We start from the raw sequence: 14,828 nt of genomic DNA on the forward strand, positions 1-14,828 counted from the left end.
ACTAATGTTAGATCGACTCTCCTAATTCCTTTGGCGTCTAGGAAGTACTGAAATAATTTCTATACATTTTATTAAAAATTCCAGAGACAATCCGTTCAGTATTGCTTGTTGCAATTTTATAAATTATACAGGGCAGTCTGTGTTATGGCCAGTGAAGCAATTGGTACTAAAGCCTCTTGCTGTGTGAGCCCATGAGTGTTCTCTTTCAAAAAAAGTGTTTTTAAACAAGTCTTTATGGTAGAAGCTCGAGTCTAGCCATATGGTTGGGCCTGTGCATTTACAAAGAGTCTGTCAGAAGTCACACTGATGTAGGGGCTGTGACTCTCTTCATCTGAATTTTCTAGGCAACAGTGAGGACAAACTTCGGGGGGAAAAAAAAATCACTTTTATATTTCTCCTTTTAAAGATTATACTTAGTGGAAAGTAGTTTTGCACAAGTAATTTCCAGAGGAGCAGTTCTTGGCTTTTAAAGGGCAGAGCCTTTGTGCCTGGAAGAGAATTCTGTGTTGGTGTCTGTGGGTGCAGTCCTGCGTGTCCTGCTGGGGCTGAGCCTCTCATCAGTCATGGGTTTGGCAGCACAGACCGTGTTCTCAGCTCAGAGATCTTCCCAGCACTGGAAGATGTTTGAATCATGAGCCAGACTGTAGGAACTTGGCTGGCTGTTCAGAAAAGCAGGATTCCAGCACCTGAGCAAGTCAGCTTTTCCTTGGGAGCAGTGGCATTGCTGGCTGCCAAGTCCCAGCGCCACAGATCTGTGCCTGGCTGGACTTGTGGGTCAGCAGTGCAGGGGCTGCCGAGGCACAGCCCACAGAGGAGATTCCTGTCCCTCCTCAGCTCTTGGCTCCCTGGGGGCAGGATCTGCTCATTCCCACCCTGCTGGCTGCAGCCACTGAGAGCCATCACTTAGGTGCCTTTTGTTACCCCTGTGTGGATGAGGAAGAAATGTTTCTTGGGCTTTCAGCTTTCTCCTGACACAGTAGCTAAAATTTGCATTGCTTGTGTCTGTTATATCTTCTTCCAGTGCTTCCTGCTTTTAGGAGTTAAAAAAAAAAACATATTAACACCTTCTTGAAAGAAATAAGCTGAAAGAAGTTGTCTTAAAGGCATTAAATTTGGATCAGGTGAGGAATTTGCAGATTCACTTCTGATACCAGTTAAGATGCTCTTGACTTTTTTTCTTGACAGTTAAAGCTCTTGGGGCATCCCATTGCTTCTTGGATGGAGATGGCTGTGGTGAGCTGTTCTAGATAATGCTTGCATTTAATAAACAGAAATTTTGTGAAGGGACTTAGCAATTTACATCTTCCTAGTAATGTATATCCTATTCTGATACCTTTTTAATTATCATGTGGACCTCAAAACCTTCCCTATAATTTGTGGTCAGTAGGTAGATCCCAGAACAAACTGAAAAACTGTTTACAGTCACCACAACTTCACATTGGCAAGAGAAAGTATATGCTGGTTTCTGCAGCCCCTTTAGGGATTAGGTGCTGCTTTCTCCTGGCTCTCCATTCTTTTCCAAGTTGGCATTAACATTCATTTTAAGCACAGTGTGTCTTCCATCTGTGTGGAAAGGTGGTTTTTTTTTTTTTTTTTTTTTTTTTTTTTTTTTTTTTTTTTTTTCTGAGGCAGGTGAAGGGAGCATTTTATATGCTGGGAGGATTCCATGTCCAGTGTGGAAAGTTTGCACTCTCCAAATCTCCATCACCACTTGAGTGCAGGAAGAGCAGAGGGACATGCCCCATCCAAACCCAGCCAAACCAGGCAGCCTCGTGTCCCCTGGGCCAGCCCTGGGTTAATTGTGTCCATCAGACAGGCCAGCAGTGCTGCTCTTGAAGCCTGGTGTGCTACTGACACAGTGCTTAACTGTAGCAGCTCCATTGCCTGCTCAGCCAGACACTGACCATTCAGAAATATTTATTTATTAAATAAATGGTTTGTTCTTTTTGGGGGGAAGCTGTTTGCTGACCTCCACCAGCAGTGGGGATTTGCAGAGGATGCTCAGTGCCAGAGTTGCAGGTAGTCACCTGTAGTTGCTGTTCTTTCTGTGTGTACTGTGTGGTTTTTCCCTTGATCAAAGCATTGTTTTAGGGATGCAGTTCAAGGCAGAGAGGTAATTGGGGAAGCCATAGTCTTATCCCTTCTCAAGTGAAAACTCGTGCAGCCTGGGGGGCAGGAGGGCTGTACTCAGGTGCTGACAGACACTGACAGGAGTGTGTGTTGCACTGACTCTCTCTCGGCTCCTGCATTTCACATGTGACAACTTAGAGTTGGTATCAGGTTTCCAGGTAATTATCACTGATGTTGGCAGGACACTGCTGCCACATGAAACATAAAATATAACCCATAATGTAAGCATTTTTAGTTTGTATTTGTTCAGAAAGAGGCGTAAGCAGGGAAAAATGAACAGTTGACTGCTGTTATGGGATGAACTAAAAGCAGTCACACTGTTGAACAACAGTAGCTTAAATCCTGCACGGGGTGAACTAGAGCAGAGTGAGTTGTAAGCAGATTCACCATTGCATGAATGTTACTCAGTTATTTTGATCTGTTTCTAATTTATTGTCCTATTGCTTTCTTACAGGCAGGCAGAAGTCCTGAAGGCTGACATGACAGGTAATTGCCTTTATTATACAGTTGAACTAGCTTATTAATAATATTTAATTCATAGTTTTGTTTTCATTTTGTGTTTCTTTTGCTTATCATTCCTAAGAATTTTCTGTAAGTGTGACACTTTATGTTAAAGACTTGTCCTCTTTATATAAATAAATAAACAAATAGTATTTTAACAACTGTGCCCCTTTTGCCTGTACCTAATACATATTTTTGAAGTTGATTTTGGATGTTCTAAACACTTGGAGATGAAGGTCGTGTATCTAGTTCTCTCTGAGACTCCTGGCCAGACTAGCACAGGAACTCTGTAATTTGGATTAGCCGGGATTTGGGTGGTTTTAAGGAACCTGGGTGAGGAAATGCTGATCTGAGCACTACCACATGTTGTGAGAGTGCAGCCCTAGATGCGGTATAATGCTGTGAGCTGTGATTTAAGCTATATGTATTAATGGGAAATTGAAATGGTTTATATTAATGAATCAGCCCTGCAGTAAAAGTAGCTTCCCTCATGAACCTTTGCTCAGCTGTGCTTGCCACCTGGGTGTAGTGAAAGTAGCAGACTGGTGTAGTCCCCATAGGAATATTAAAACCACCTGGATCCACCTAACCCAACAGGAGTGGCTCCACCATCAGCATCAGGATGGTTTCCCTGGGGTGAGGCCCATCCCTTGTGCTCCAGCCCAGGTGGTTGTAGAAGCCATGGGAAATTGGACTCTGTAACTCAATAGCAGGGAGCAGTGTTTGCACTCACTCACCCTGTGGGACAGAGAGCAGGTGACTACTGAAGAGTTATAAAATGGCAAGTGTGCAGCAGTGCTTGCCCACAGTGTTCTCTGAATACCAACAGCATGTGTCCATGGACTGTCCTGTTTAGCATCCCTCCATGGATTTATTGTCTGCTAATTATTTTCAGGCTACACTGGAAATTTTTCTAAATTCATCCAGTGGCAAGAAATTCTGCAGTTAAATAACTTACAGAGAACCATGTCCTTCCTACCTGTTTTGTTTTTTAACTTGCCAGCTGCTAACTTTGTTCACATCTAGTTCTGGTGTTGTAGGAGACTCATCAGGTAATAAGTGAGCCCTCAACCCTCAGCCTCTCTTGTATTTCACTATTCTGAGGAAACTGATAAAGCAGATGTGTGGTGGTGTGTATCTTACACTGAGCTCTATTATTTCATTTGGTAAATGAGTGAAAAATCAGATTACCTCCATAAATTTGTGTGTCTTAGGTTTTTCTTTTTTTTTTTCTTTCTCATTGCTCAGATTCAAAGCTGGGTCCAGCAGAAGTCTGGACATCCAGACAGGCTCTCCAGGACTTATATCAAAAAATGCTAGTGACTGATTTGGAATACGCTTTAGATAAAAAAGTGGAGCAGGACCTGTAAGTACCTCATTGAATTTGTGTATATGTATGTAATCTAGACTGGGGAGGAGGAAACCTTGAGACTTCCAGAAGAGCAGTTTTATCCTATGGAATGGTTGTCTTATTTCCTTTAAAATGAGAGCTGTGCAGTGGGTGAAACATGAGAATGCACTGCAGAGCTGATAAAGAGCATTCAGTAGGTTGGTATTTTACCTCTGGCAATTCAGAAGCAGCCATGTCATGCAGGAGTGGGTTTTGAAGAGGCAGATGGGGTGGAGAAGCTAAAGAAGCACCAGTCTGCTCTGCTCTCAGGGCTGAAGTCTCTATTTTCCAGACAGGAGGAAATTTGCCTGATCTAATCACCTGGAGCTTTGAGCAAGGTCTAACAGGAGCTGAGTAGCTGCTGAAGAGCCATGTTTTAAGCTGGTTGAGGTAGAGCAGGGCAGAGGGAGGAATAATCAGGGGAGAACTTAATGGGTTGCCCATGATGCCTTACAAATCAGGGGAAGATCCAGCTGTGTTTCCTCCATGCCTTGAATCCATTCCCTGTTATTCAAGGTGCAGACATGGGTTGTAATAAGTTTGGTTAACAGAAGCATGTGGTTCTTTCACTGTTGAGGGAAACCAGATGAATAGGCTGGCTGAGTTCTCTCCATGCTTCCAGTTACTGAATGATTTTAAACCCTCATTTCTGGACCTCACATTTTGTTATAGGGAGGGACTTCTATGCTGCCTAAAATAGAGCAATTGCAAGCAAATATTAATGATACTAGCATTACCATACACATGTATATACAGATATACACATATGTTAGTTATATTTGTATCTATCAGGATATTTTTCCCTAGATATGAGAGGTGAGAAAAAGTGGTTATTCCATATTTAACATTTGTTCTCATCTGAATGTTGCCTGAATTTGAATATTCTTCATGTCTGATGCTATATAATTAAACAGTTCTGTTGCTTATGCCATCTGCATAAAACACTTCCAAAGTAAAAAGATAAATGCTTCTTTTATTTTCAGTTGGAATCATGCCTTTAAAAATCAGATCACAACACTCCAGGGTCAGGCAAAAAACAGAGCAAATCCGAATCGGAGCGAAGTTCAGGCGAACCTTTCTCTGTTTTTAGAAGCAGCCAGTGGCTTCTACACACAGGTGAGTTGCACAAAGTAGAGGATGGGTGGAGGATCAGTTTTAGGTGTGTAAAATCTGTTCTTTGCCCTTGGCTTAGGAAACTGCTGCTGTATTGGATTGAGCAGTATACCTTGCTAACCATGGTGCTCTCAGCAGGAGATGTCTGCAGAGCTGGCGATGGGCTTTCTTTTGATCAATCTTGAGCTGAAACTTCTGTGCATGTCATAGTTGTTTTAGTGCAATTTAGATTCCTTTCTAATAGAATCTGCTTTAAAGCCTAAACCCCACTGTTTTGGGTAGGGTCAAAGGTCCATTTCTTGCTGTGCTCTGCTGTGACTGCTCAGAGCAACTATAAAGCAGCAGGAAAGGGTAGAGTGATACTTTGCACTGTTTCTTGCCTTCTTGCTGTCCATCTGTTGCCTTCTTGAACTAATACCTGCGTGAATCCTCTATTAGGTCTAGCCTTCACTGGCTCTCCAGGCCCTCTTAAAGCCATTTACTCTGTCTCTGCAGTGACTTGTGAGGAATTTTGTCTTTTAGTTGTAATGTCTTACAGAAATGATGACACAAAAAACCTCAAGGCCAGCAGATGAGTTATTGATGATTTCACTTGTACTCTTAGTTCTTTTTCTGCTGTTTCTCTAAAAATTCCCATTTGGCTTCTCATTCCTGTGTATGTGTTTATGGGCCATTGTCTTCATCCCTTTTCATTCTCTGTATAGTGAAGGATGTGCAAGGATAATTAGTTTGTTCTTGGATTAAGTTACTCAGGAACAGAAATACATACAGAAAATGCAGATGCACAGGATGTGTGTGATGGCCTAATGTTTTGTTCTTTGCCTCTTCCGTGTGACTCCTAACACAGATGGTGAGCATTGAGGTGTCCTTATTTTCAACAACAATTAGAACAATTAGTTCACTTCTAGGAACTTTTCTTCCCCTAAAGCAAAACTATATTGTTGAGTGCTCTTGGGCTAAGAATCTTTTGCAAACTTTTCAGTTAATTGCCAAAGGAGCATGATACCTATTCTTATTTCTTACTGACATACTTTTGCCTACACTCTTTCCTATGTTAGATTTCATTAGATTTCAGCTTTAAGTTATGGAGAATAACTTAATGGAGAATAAGAGTCAGTGATAATGGCCTTAGTAAAGATAACTTGCTTTCTATACATTTTCCCCCTCATTTGGTGTCTGCTTCAACAACATTGTGGTTGCTGAATCCTCTCTATGTTCAGAGTAAACTTTGTCATGGCTAATTTACACTGTCTCCAGCTTACAGCACTCACAGTAGGTCGTTCATGATGTATCATTTCCTAGTTGGATTCCAGACATCTGCAATGCCAACCCCAAGGTACCCTTGTGGCAACCCTTTTTTCCCTTTAGCATTGTTTTTTTGGAAAGCTGCTTGTTGGAAGCCGCCAGTTTTGACAGGCTGTGATGGTTGCCAAAGGCATTCTACCATCTACGCTGTTTGTCTTGCAAGAGCCTTGTTCTTTCCTGCAGAAGATTAGGGAATTTTACTCTTTCTGTGTTTGACACTACAGACTGGGGCATCTTTCTCTATTTGCTGTGATGCTAAACACATTTTCAGTCTAAAGCCTTGGCTCAGCCAAGGTACCTGTTCTCCATCTGTGAGGCCTCTGCAGGTGACATCTTTGAACAAGAGCGTGAATTGTCTTAATTTGGTGTCTTTGAAGATGTCAAGTTGCTTTCTTTTATCCAGCTTTCATCTGTAAGATCTCTCTAGTTTGGGGATTTTTGTTTACTATATAAAGACAGACCCAAAGGGGAGTGAGGTGTAACACAAACCTCTTTCTGCAGTAAGCAAAAGCATCGCGTCACATCTTGTTGACAGAGGTGTGTGTCTGTCAGCCACGGGCTTTCTCTGTGCCTTTATCTGGAAGTGCAACCCTCCTGCAGGTCTGTTTTATTTGGAAACTGAGCATGTTCCCAGCTGAGAGAAAGTCTGTCAGTTCTTACCTACATTTTTTTACCTTAGAACTCAGTCCAACAAACACTCTTCACTCTTTGGTTGCTGTTACTTTGCAGGCTGGAGCCTGTTAGGAAAAACTTCAAAAGCTCTGATTGGAATGGCAGAGTTGAGGTTTTCATTCAATCAGCTTTTGAAATATTGGATCAAGTAGCTGATGCTTTGTTCCTTGAAGGAGTCTCAGAGTTGACTTAGCACAGATATTTACTGACACCTCTGCCACTGAACTGTTAGTATTGCCTAGTGTTGCTTACAAACATGATTGTTCCAGCTTCTTTCTAAAGCTTAGGTTGGGATAGTGCGGTTTCTTATGTTGGAACAAGCTGCTTTGGAGGGCAAGGGATGTTCCTTTCTATTATTTTTAGAGAACAGTGTCACTTCATCAAGATCTAAAACCCACTCCTCTTGAGTGTCCTACTGGAAAAACAAAACAAACAAAAAGACAAAACCAAAAAACCAACAATCTCTGTAGACTCCCCATAGTCAATATTCACTGATAAATCCTTGGTGATTTAAGTATTGTGAGGATTGAATTGCTTACTGGTTTGGCACACAACTTTTTCTTATGGGGCAGATGAACACAATGGACACAATGAAACTCAATGAATTCCATATGGAGAATGTATTTTAAAGTCTCACTTTCAGTAACTTGAGCTTGTTCACCTCAAATATGTTTGGCTCATCTGTGGTGAATACACCTCCGAGTGGTGCTCTGTTAGTTTTGTGACTTGTTTTGAAGCCTTTCCTGTGCCTGTCTTGAGCTGCTACTGACCCAGCCCCCTTTTTTGCAGTTATTGCAGGAATTGTGCACAGTTTTTAACGTAGACCTGCCGTGCCGTGTGAAGTCTTCCCAGCTGGGGATCATTAGCAATAAACAGACGCACACCAGCGCCATCGTGAAGCCGCAGTCCAGCTCCTGCTCCTACATCTGCCAGCACTGCCTTGTCCACCTGGGAGATATTGGTGAGTTTCAGAAGGAAAGGGCTGGGACGTGGAGCTCTATCTGTGTTCAGCTCTAGAGATCTGCATGTGCCATGGCAACTGCTGGAGTAAGCGTGCTCCACTTCAGTAGCTAGTTGCTTATTGTGCCTATGGTGGTTGCTGGAGGGGGAAAGATCTGGAAAGAAACTGTTAAGACTTATCTGTTGTGGGTTACACATTAACACATGGAGACAGTTAATCACTGGCTTTCTAGTGATCTGCTGGAGTCTGTCTCCTAGCATTCTAATCATGTTCTAGCTGGTAGGCACAGGGAAGTGCTGAAACTGGTAACTATTACAAAAGCTTGTTGCAGCACGCTAGCACAATTCTCTGTTCCTGAACGCGAACGTCTTATGTACAAGGGCATCAGTTAGAAATCCAGTCTTTCATAAATGGAGTTTTTTTTTTTTTACATTAAGTTCAACAGGTTTGTTTATTTCTTTCTTCATTTAAATAAAAAATTTGTGTTGTAGAAAGTTCTCTTTTCACAGGAATCTGCAGTTGCTTTTCTAACAACCTAAAAATAGATCTAGTTGGTGATCATACAAAGAGGGATGAAAATTATTTTTAGCTCTCTGTGTGTGGTGTCCTTGGCACTGTTGTTCATAAGACAGTCTTAGGTCTGAGGCAAAACAGCCATGTCAGAATTGAATGTGTCAAATCTTGGTGCTGTTTGGTGTAATTGCACATTCTTCTGATGCTTATTTCTGAAATATTAGTAAAATGCTCTTCAGGTAATTTGCATTTTATGAAAGCAACTGCAAGGGAGTGGAATTTTGTGCCTCAACTTGGGTTTTTTTTGCTGTTTTCTTAGCTCGCTATAGGAATCAGACCAGCCAGGCAGAGTCTTACTATAGACATGCAGCTCAGCTTGTCCCTTCTAATGGTGAGTCTGGGAAGTTCATAGTTCCAGGGGACGGTTTGGGATATTCTTTTCTTTTGTGGCAATTGAAAATCTGGGCTTTTATATAAATGTCCCTCCCCAAATTTTCCACACAATCATACAATAGAGTCTCGTGCATCAGTAAATCATTCAGATAATGGTTATTTGCATGATTTGTCTTGCTTCCTCTTTGTGCAGATGTAGAAACAAGGAAGGTAATTCACAGCTATACTCCAAGGCTTCACTACTGCTACACTGTTACATTATACACTATAAAGTACAATTAATGAAAATTTGCTTTACACCAGAGTTGGGTTTTTTTTCTTTTATTGTTTATTCCCATGCTGATTTATAACTTTTAGTAGCTAAAATTGGATTTTTCAAGTTGGTGATGGAAGTTAATGTGTTCTTTAGTTCAAGGATCTAGCTTTTTAGCTATTGTCTTCTAGTATTCCAAAATGTATGGATGGTGACGGAAGGATAAGTCACTTTTGAGCTGAGCTCCTGAAATCAGTAATTCAATTTTTAACCAGTTACATTCTAACCGCACAAAACAAAGACTCAACCCCCTGAAACAAACAAGCAAACAAAATCCTACAGAGACTCCCATACCCAATCCTTCTCCATCCAAAGTAAAAATAAAAACCACAACAAAACATACAAACAAACCCACAGCCAAACAAAAACAAACAAGACCAAAACCCCCAAAACCAAACCAAAAACACCGCACCAGCAAACAAAACAAAACTTTAAAAAACCTAACTAACAACAAAAAAAAACCCCAAAACCACCCAACCAAACAGCTGATGCATCACAAATTTAGAAGCTTAGCGGTTTTTTCACTGAAGTGGTACAGATACAAGGCTGGGGTGAAAGGGTCAGCAGAGAATTTGAGCCTTGTCTGTTGAAGAACTGAGGACTTTATGCTGCTTTTCCAAGTGACCACATGTACTCTGAAATCCAGCATGTTTTCCCCCCAAGGCAACTTGCTGGACAACTTGTCTTTTTCTCCCTTAGGTCAGCCTTATAATCAGTTGGCTATCCTAGCTTCCTCCAAAGGAGACCACTTGACCACAATTTTCTACTACTGCAGAAGCATTGCTGTGAAGTTTCCTTTCCCAGCTGCCTCCACTAACCTACAAAAAGCACTTTCTAAAGCACTGGAAAGGTGAGACTATGAGTAAATTATTGCCACTCAGATAAGTTGGAAGATATTTCTTCAAAAAGTACCTGCCTTGCTAGAAGTAATTCATATTTGGAAGTGGAAACAGAAATCCCTTGACCCTTGTCTAGTCAAAGCATTCTCACAGGTGTATGGAACAAAGAATAGTTTATGATGCTCCTGACTGTGATTAGTGAATGCAGGAAATAAGCACATTGTGCCAACACAAATAGCTTTGCATGGACATTCCTCCCTCCTTTTGGTGTAATTCTGTATTGTTATGTGCAGCTGTGTGTAATTCCAAAGACTGAATCAGGTATTTCTATTCTAAATGCAGTCGTGATGAGGTGAAGACTCGATGGAGCGTGTCTGACTTCATCAAGGCATTTATTAAATTTCATGGCCATGTGTACCTGAGTAAAAGCTTGGAGAAGCTGAGCCCTCTTCGAGAAAAGCTGGAAGAACAGTTCAAGGTTCGTTCTAACAACATATTAATTAGTATATTGAGGAGAATATTTTTAACAGCTGAGTTCTGAAACTACAGTCCAGTAATCGTTCTTTCACATGAAAAAATACAGGAAGCTCAAGTAGCCAGTTAGGAAAGGATTGCATTGCAGCTAACATTGGATAGTTCTGGTAACTTCTGCCAAGATTAGAGATTTTCCCCATTTGACACATTGTCCATGGTTGGTGGAGATACAGGAGAAGTCAATGACCACTGATGATTCTCTGGTCTTTAACCTGGATGATTCTTGGATACCTGTGAAGAGGACTTGATTCATCTGTGAAGTCTTGGCTTGGTGGTCTGAGGAATTTTGAGAGCTTCATTTTTTGGATGGCTTTCATTCACTCCCAGTGATTATTAAGTCTGCTTTTAATCTGGTTCAGAAAACTTGCCTCTTCTGTTAACAGTTTGGCCTTGAAAAGTGTCCCATACAACCTTACTTTGTGCAGACTAGAACTATGCAGAACATTTTCCATGGAAAATCCAGGAGTCCCATCGATTACATACCCAGCTCATTATGTTGGACAATACAGTAAAGATCAAAACAAAAGAATTTTAACAGTAAGATATTTATGCAAAGTAGCACAGTTTCAGAGAGGACACAGTTGGTAAATGCCTTTTGGAAACTGCTCTGCTTCAACTTCCTAATTTGTGGCAAAGAAACAGGGAGGATGGATATGTTCAGCTGAGCAGTGGATGCTTTTCAAGGGGAAAAGGAAAGGGGAATGTGGTCTGAGCAATATAAAAAATCACAAATGTTCTTTACAGTGTCCTTTTACACTTTTTTGTCTTAAATTGTGCTGCTACAGCTAGGTTAACACTGTCTTTAAAATAAATTTTAAAAGCCACAGAACTTGCTATGAATTAACTTTCAATGTGGGCTGTTCCAACGCTGGCATTTTGTTGTTTCAAAATGAAATAATTGTATCTCTCTTTCTGTGTGTGATGCTGGCTGTTGAACAAGTACTGCTTTTTCCATAGTGCTTATAATCAATAATTATGAGCGTTGCTCAGGCATGTGGAACAGTCTTAATTTTCTGGACTGATCCAGAGTGTTAAAACAGCTAATTGAGCCTTGCTTTGTTGCTTAGATAATTTTTTTTGTTTATATTATGCAACATAACACCTAATTTATCAGAAAGTGACTCTTCTGGCTTCAGCAAGTTGAATCTGGATGTGAAGTTGGCTGTATGGTAGTGAATCAGTTTAACTTTGTGGCTCAATTTAACTCTGAGGAGAGCAGCTGCACGGTTGGGAGCATTCAGTCAGCCCCTGGGCTGCTGCTGGCAGCTCTGCCAGTCTCAGTTGTCAGCTGTACGGTGCTTCATGCCCTAAATGAGAGAGTCAAGGGTGAACATGGAGCTTAAACCTCTTCCTGTTGTTTACATGAGTTAATCCACCTGATTCCCTGATTGTTGTGTCTGAAGATACACTGGCTGAGATTTAGGCTAGCTCCTTTTTCCCCCCCAAAAAAGCCTTGAAGTTTCTTGTCCTGTCCTGAGAAAGGTGTCTTTTCTAGCATAGTTACTGAAAGGCATTTGTAATAGTTCTTGCTAATTTAGTCTGCCAAGGCATCCTGTGACCCATGAAGTCAGGTGTGGAATTAGTCTTTAATGCATAACCATGCAGTAGTTAAAATTTCCTGGGATGTTTTTTTAAAATGTCACCTTCTCCATGCTGGTTCTTTGCAAGGCAGACAAATGCAGTGAATCTATGGCCCTTTGCAGTGCTGTCAGTGCACATTTGAAGTTGCACTTGCTCTGGAAGAGAGCCATATGCAGAGAGGATGTTGATTTGTTGTGTGTCTGAGCTGGTGTGCGAGCAAAAACCTTGTGCTTAACAGTGGGGTCCTCCTGAGAAGCCCAGTGCTGTGCTGGGAGGGATGTCCTGAAAATAAAATCCAGAATGAATGTTGCCTAAGGGCAGAAGCATTAGTCAAGCAGTGAAGGAGCAATTACCAATCCTTTCAAGCATGTGCTTTGCCATCTAAAATTACATACTCCCCGTGTCTTTGTTGCAGAGGTTGTTGTTCCAGAAGGCCTTCAACTCTCAGCAGTTAGTCCATATTACTGTGATCAACCTGTTCCAACTGCACCACCTGCGAGACTTCAGCAATGAAACAGAGCAACACAGCTACAGCCAGGATGAGCAGCTCTGCTGGACACAGCTCCTGGCTCTCTTCAGTAAGTGTGGGAGATAATTGATTTTTGTAGTTCTCTTCATTTTAATGTGGAATCCATTAGTAATTTCCTGTCATGATCTTGCTTAATGGCTCTGCGAGGTAAGTGCTGAGAATAGACATTGGGGAGAAAGTCGTGAGAGATGATGGTCACACAGGATCATTTATGTCAGCAGTGCTGACTAACACTGGATTTCTGTGTCTGGCCTTACTCTGTTTGAAGCTTTACAGAACTCTGCATCATTTTCCTGCTTCTGAAAGAACATTTTAACTTGGGTGCAAAACTGAATGCTTGGTGGTGAGTAGTACCCCTCTTGAGGGGCTGCTCCCCAGTTGGCTGCATACAGTTGGAGTTGCTTTGAATGGAACTGGTTGTGATTCAACAGGACTGAAGTTGAAGTTGAGTCAGCAGGACCTCAGCTACTTCTTTGCCTTTGGTAATATCAATCAGGAGATAAGTGAGAGTGCAGAGCGTTTTAGCTGAGTTGGTTGTCAGCTTGGCCTTGTTTGTCAACACCTAAATTTCTGAGTAGCTGGATTTCTCCAAATTCCAGCCTGGAGTTGTTTCTGAAGGCACCGTGGTCTTGCATGGTGCACTAACACTGGTGTGGTTACCCTCTCAGCTTCTGTGCCCTCAGGGGTGTGGGCTGGGTGCCTGCCTGCAGAGCTCAGTACATTTATGTGCCTGCTGGTTGAAGTGAATAAAGTGCAGGTAGATAGTTGAGTTGATAATATCTAATAAATAGGTGAGTGAATGTTTTTACACTGGGCTTTGTCTCACCTGATTTTTTTTAACTTGCCAAAATGACTTGCCATGACATCTGAAGGGATATAAACATCAAGATTCTGCTGCATAGTAAAAAACTTTTAAAAAGCCCTGTGTTGTGATCTGTCGGTGGATTGTTTAAGATGAGGTAGCTGGGCTGCCTTGTTCTAAAGAGCTAGCTCTTAGAATATGGGTTTATGGAGTGGATATGTTTGATTAGGTTATTTGATCAACTTTAAAGTGTCATTCGCATTCTCCAATGTCATGGAGTTTTTACTTTTGCTTTTTCCTCTTACTCTATTTCTAGTGTCATTTCTTGGAGTTCTGTGCAAGTGTCCTTTACAAAATGACTACCAGGAGGACTCTGGGGCTGCATATCCTCTTCCAGCTGTGAAGGTGTCCATGGACTGGCTGAAACTTAGGCCCAGTGTTTTCCAGGAGGCAGTGGTTGATGAAAGACGGTAGTGAGTGTTAATCTTTCTCTTGTTACATTTTGTTGCATGAAGGTCCTGATTATTGTTGATGCACAAATGAGTCATGGCAAAAGTGATCATACAACTCATCATTACAGATACCAAAATGATAGAATGTATATATGCTAAAAAGTTCATAAAGCAAAGCATGGGACTTGTTGGTTACATGAGCAAATTGACTCTTTTAATTGTCTTTAGGTTTGCTGTAAACTTTTTACAATCAGGGGGGATCTATTTTATAATGTCCAGTTTTAGCATAACTACTGAGTGCTCCTGTAGTCTTATCTAGTATAATGATTTCTCAGATTACTGGGGGATGTGGCAGGAGAATATTTGCCTTAATTTCATGCACAAAACCATCACTTGGGCAGAGCTGGAATGTAGTCACCTAGGAATTAAATTCAGTTTAGTAGAGGGGTGTCGTCCCTGCATTTCTTGGTTTCAAGTGTTTGAGTCTTTGCAGCAGCTTTCTCACGCTGTTTCATGTAAACAATATTGTATTCTTAGAACTTATCTGTATGTTTTGCATTCTTGTTCTCTGAGAGAGAACTTGACTGATGGTCATATTGACCAATGGAGTCAGGAGGTTGTAACCTCCTTGGGCCAATCTTGGCCCACTGTACAAAATGTATATAAGCTATTAGAATCAAATAATAAAGAAGCTTTCCATGTTTAACCCTGCTGCTGCTGCTGTCCTCTGTGAGGGTCCACAACCACGTCGCAATGTGTTGCCCCTGTAAGGGCGGGGGTAACAGAGGAGCTCTTTAAAT

General features: G+C 41.4%; 1 protein-coding gene across 3 annotated transcripts in view; it reads left to right on the forward strand.

Annotated features, from left to right (window-relative positions):
• The window catches only part of SMG7 (SMG7 nonsense mediated mRNA decay factor), a 51,629-nt gene that overhangs the window by 17,810 nt on the left and 18,991 nt on the right, over nucleotides 1-14,828 (forward strand). For 2 of the 3 annotated variants that reach the window (XM_083867272.1, XM_083867274.1), the window contains exons 2-10: nucleotides 2,585-2,616; nucleotides 3,880-3,997; nucleotides 5,005-5,137; nucleotides 7,901-8,072; nucleotides 8,905-8,976; nucleotides 9,991-10,141; nucleotides 10,473-10,608; nucleotides 12,661-12,823; nucleotides 13,893-14,049. In XM_083867272.1, the coding sequence (XP_083723398.1) occupies nucleotides 2,585-2,616; nucleotides 3,880-3,997; nucleotides 5,005-5,137; nucleotides 7,901-8,072; nucleotides 8,905-8,976; nucleotides 9,991-10,141; nucleotides 10,473-10,608; nucleotides 12,661-12,823; nucleotides 13,893-14,049 (1,134 nt within the window). The remainder of the gene's footprint in view (nucleotides 1-2,584; nucleotides 2,617-3,879; nucleotides 3,998-5,004; nucleotides 5,138-7,900; nucleotides 8,073-8,904; nucleotides 8,977-9,990; nucleotides 10,142-10,472; nucleotides 10,609-12,660; nucleotides 12,824-13,892; nucleotides 14,050-14,828) is intronic. The other variant, XM_083867273.1, reaches the window with a different exon arrangement.

The sequence above is a fragment of the Zosterops lateralis genome, assembly GCF_965231275.1.
Source record: "Zosterops lateralis genome assembly, chromosome: 9".
Lineage (NCBI taxonomy): Eukaryota > Metazoa > Chordata > Aves > Passeriformes > Zosteropidae > Zosterops > Zosterops lateralis.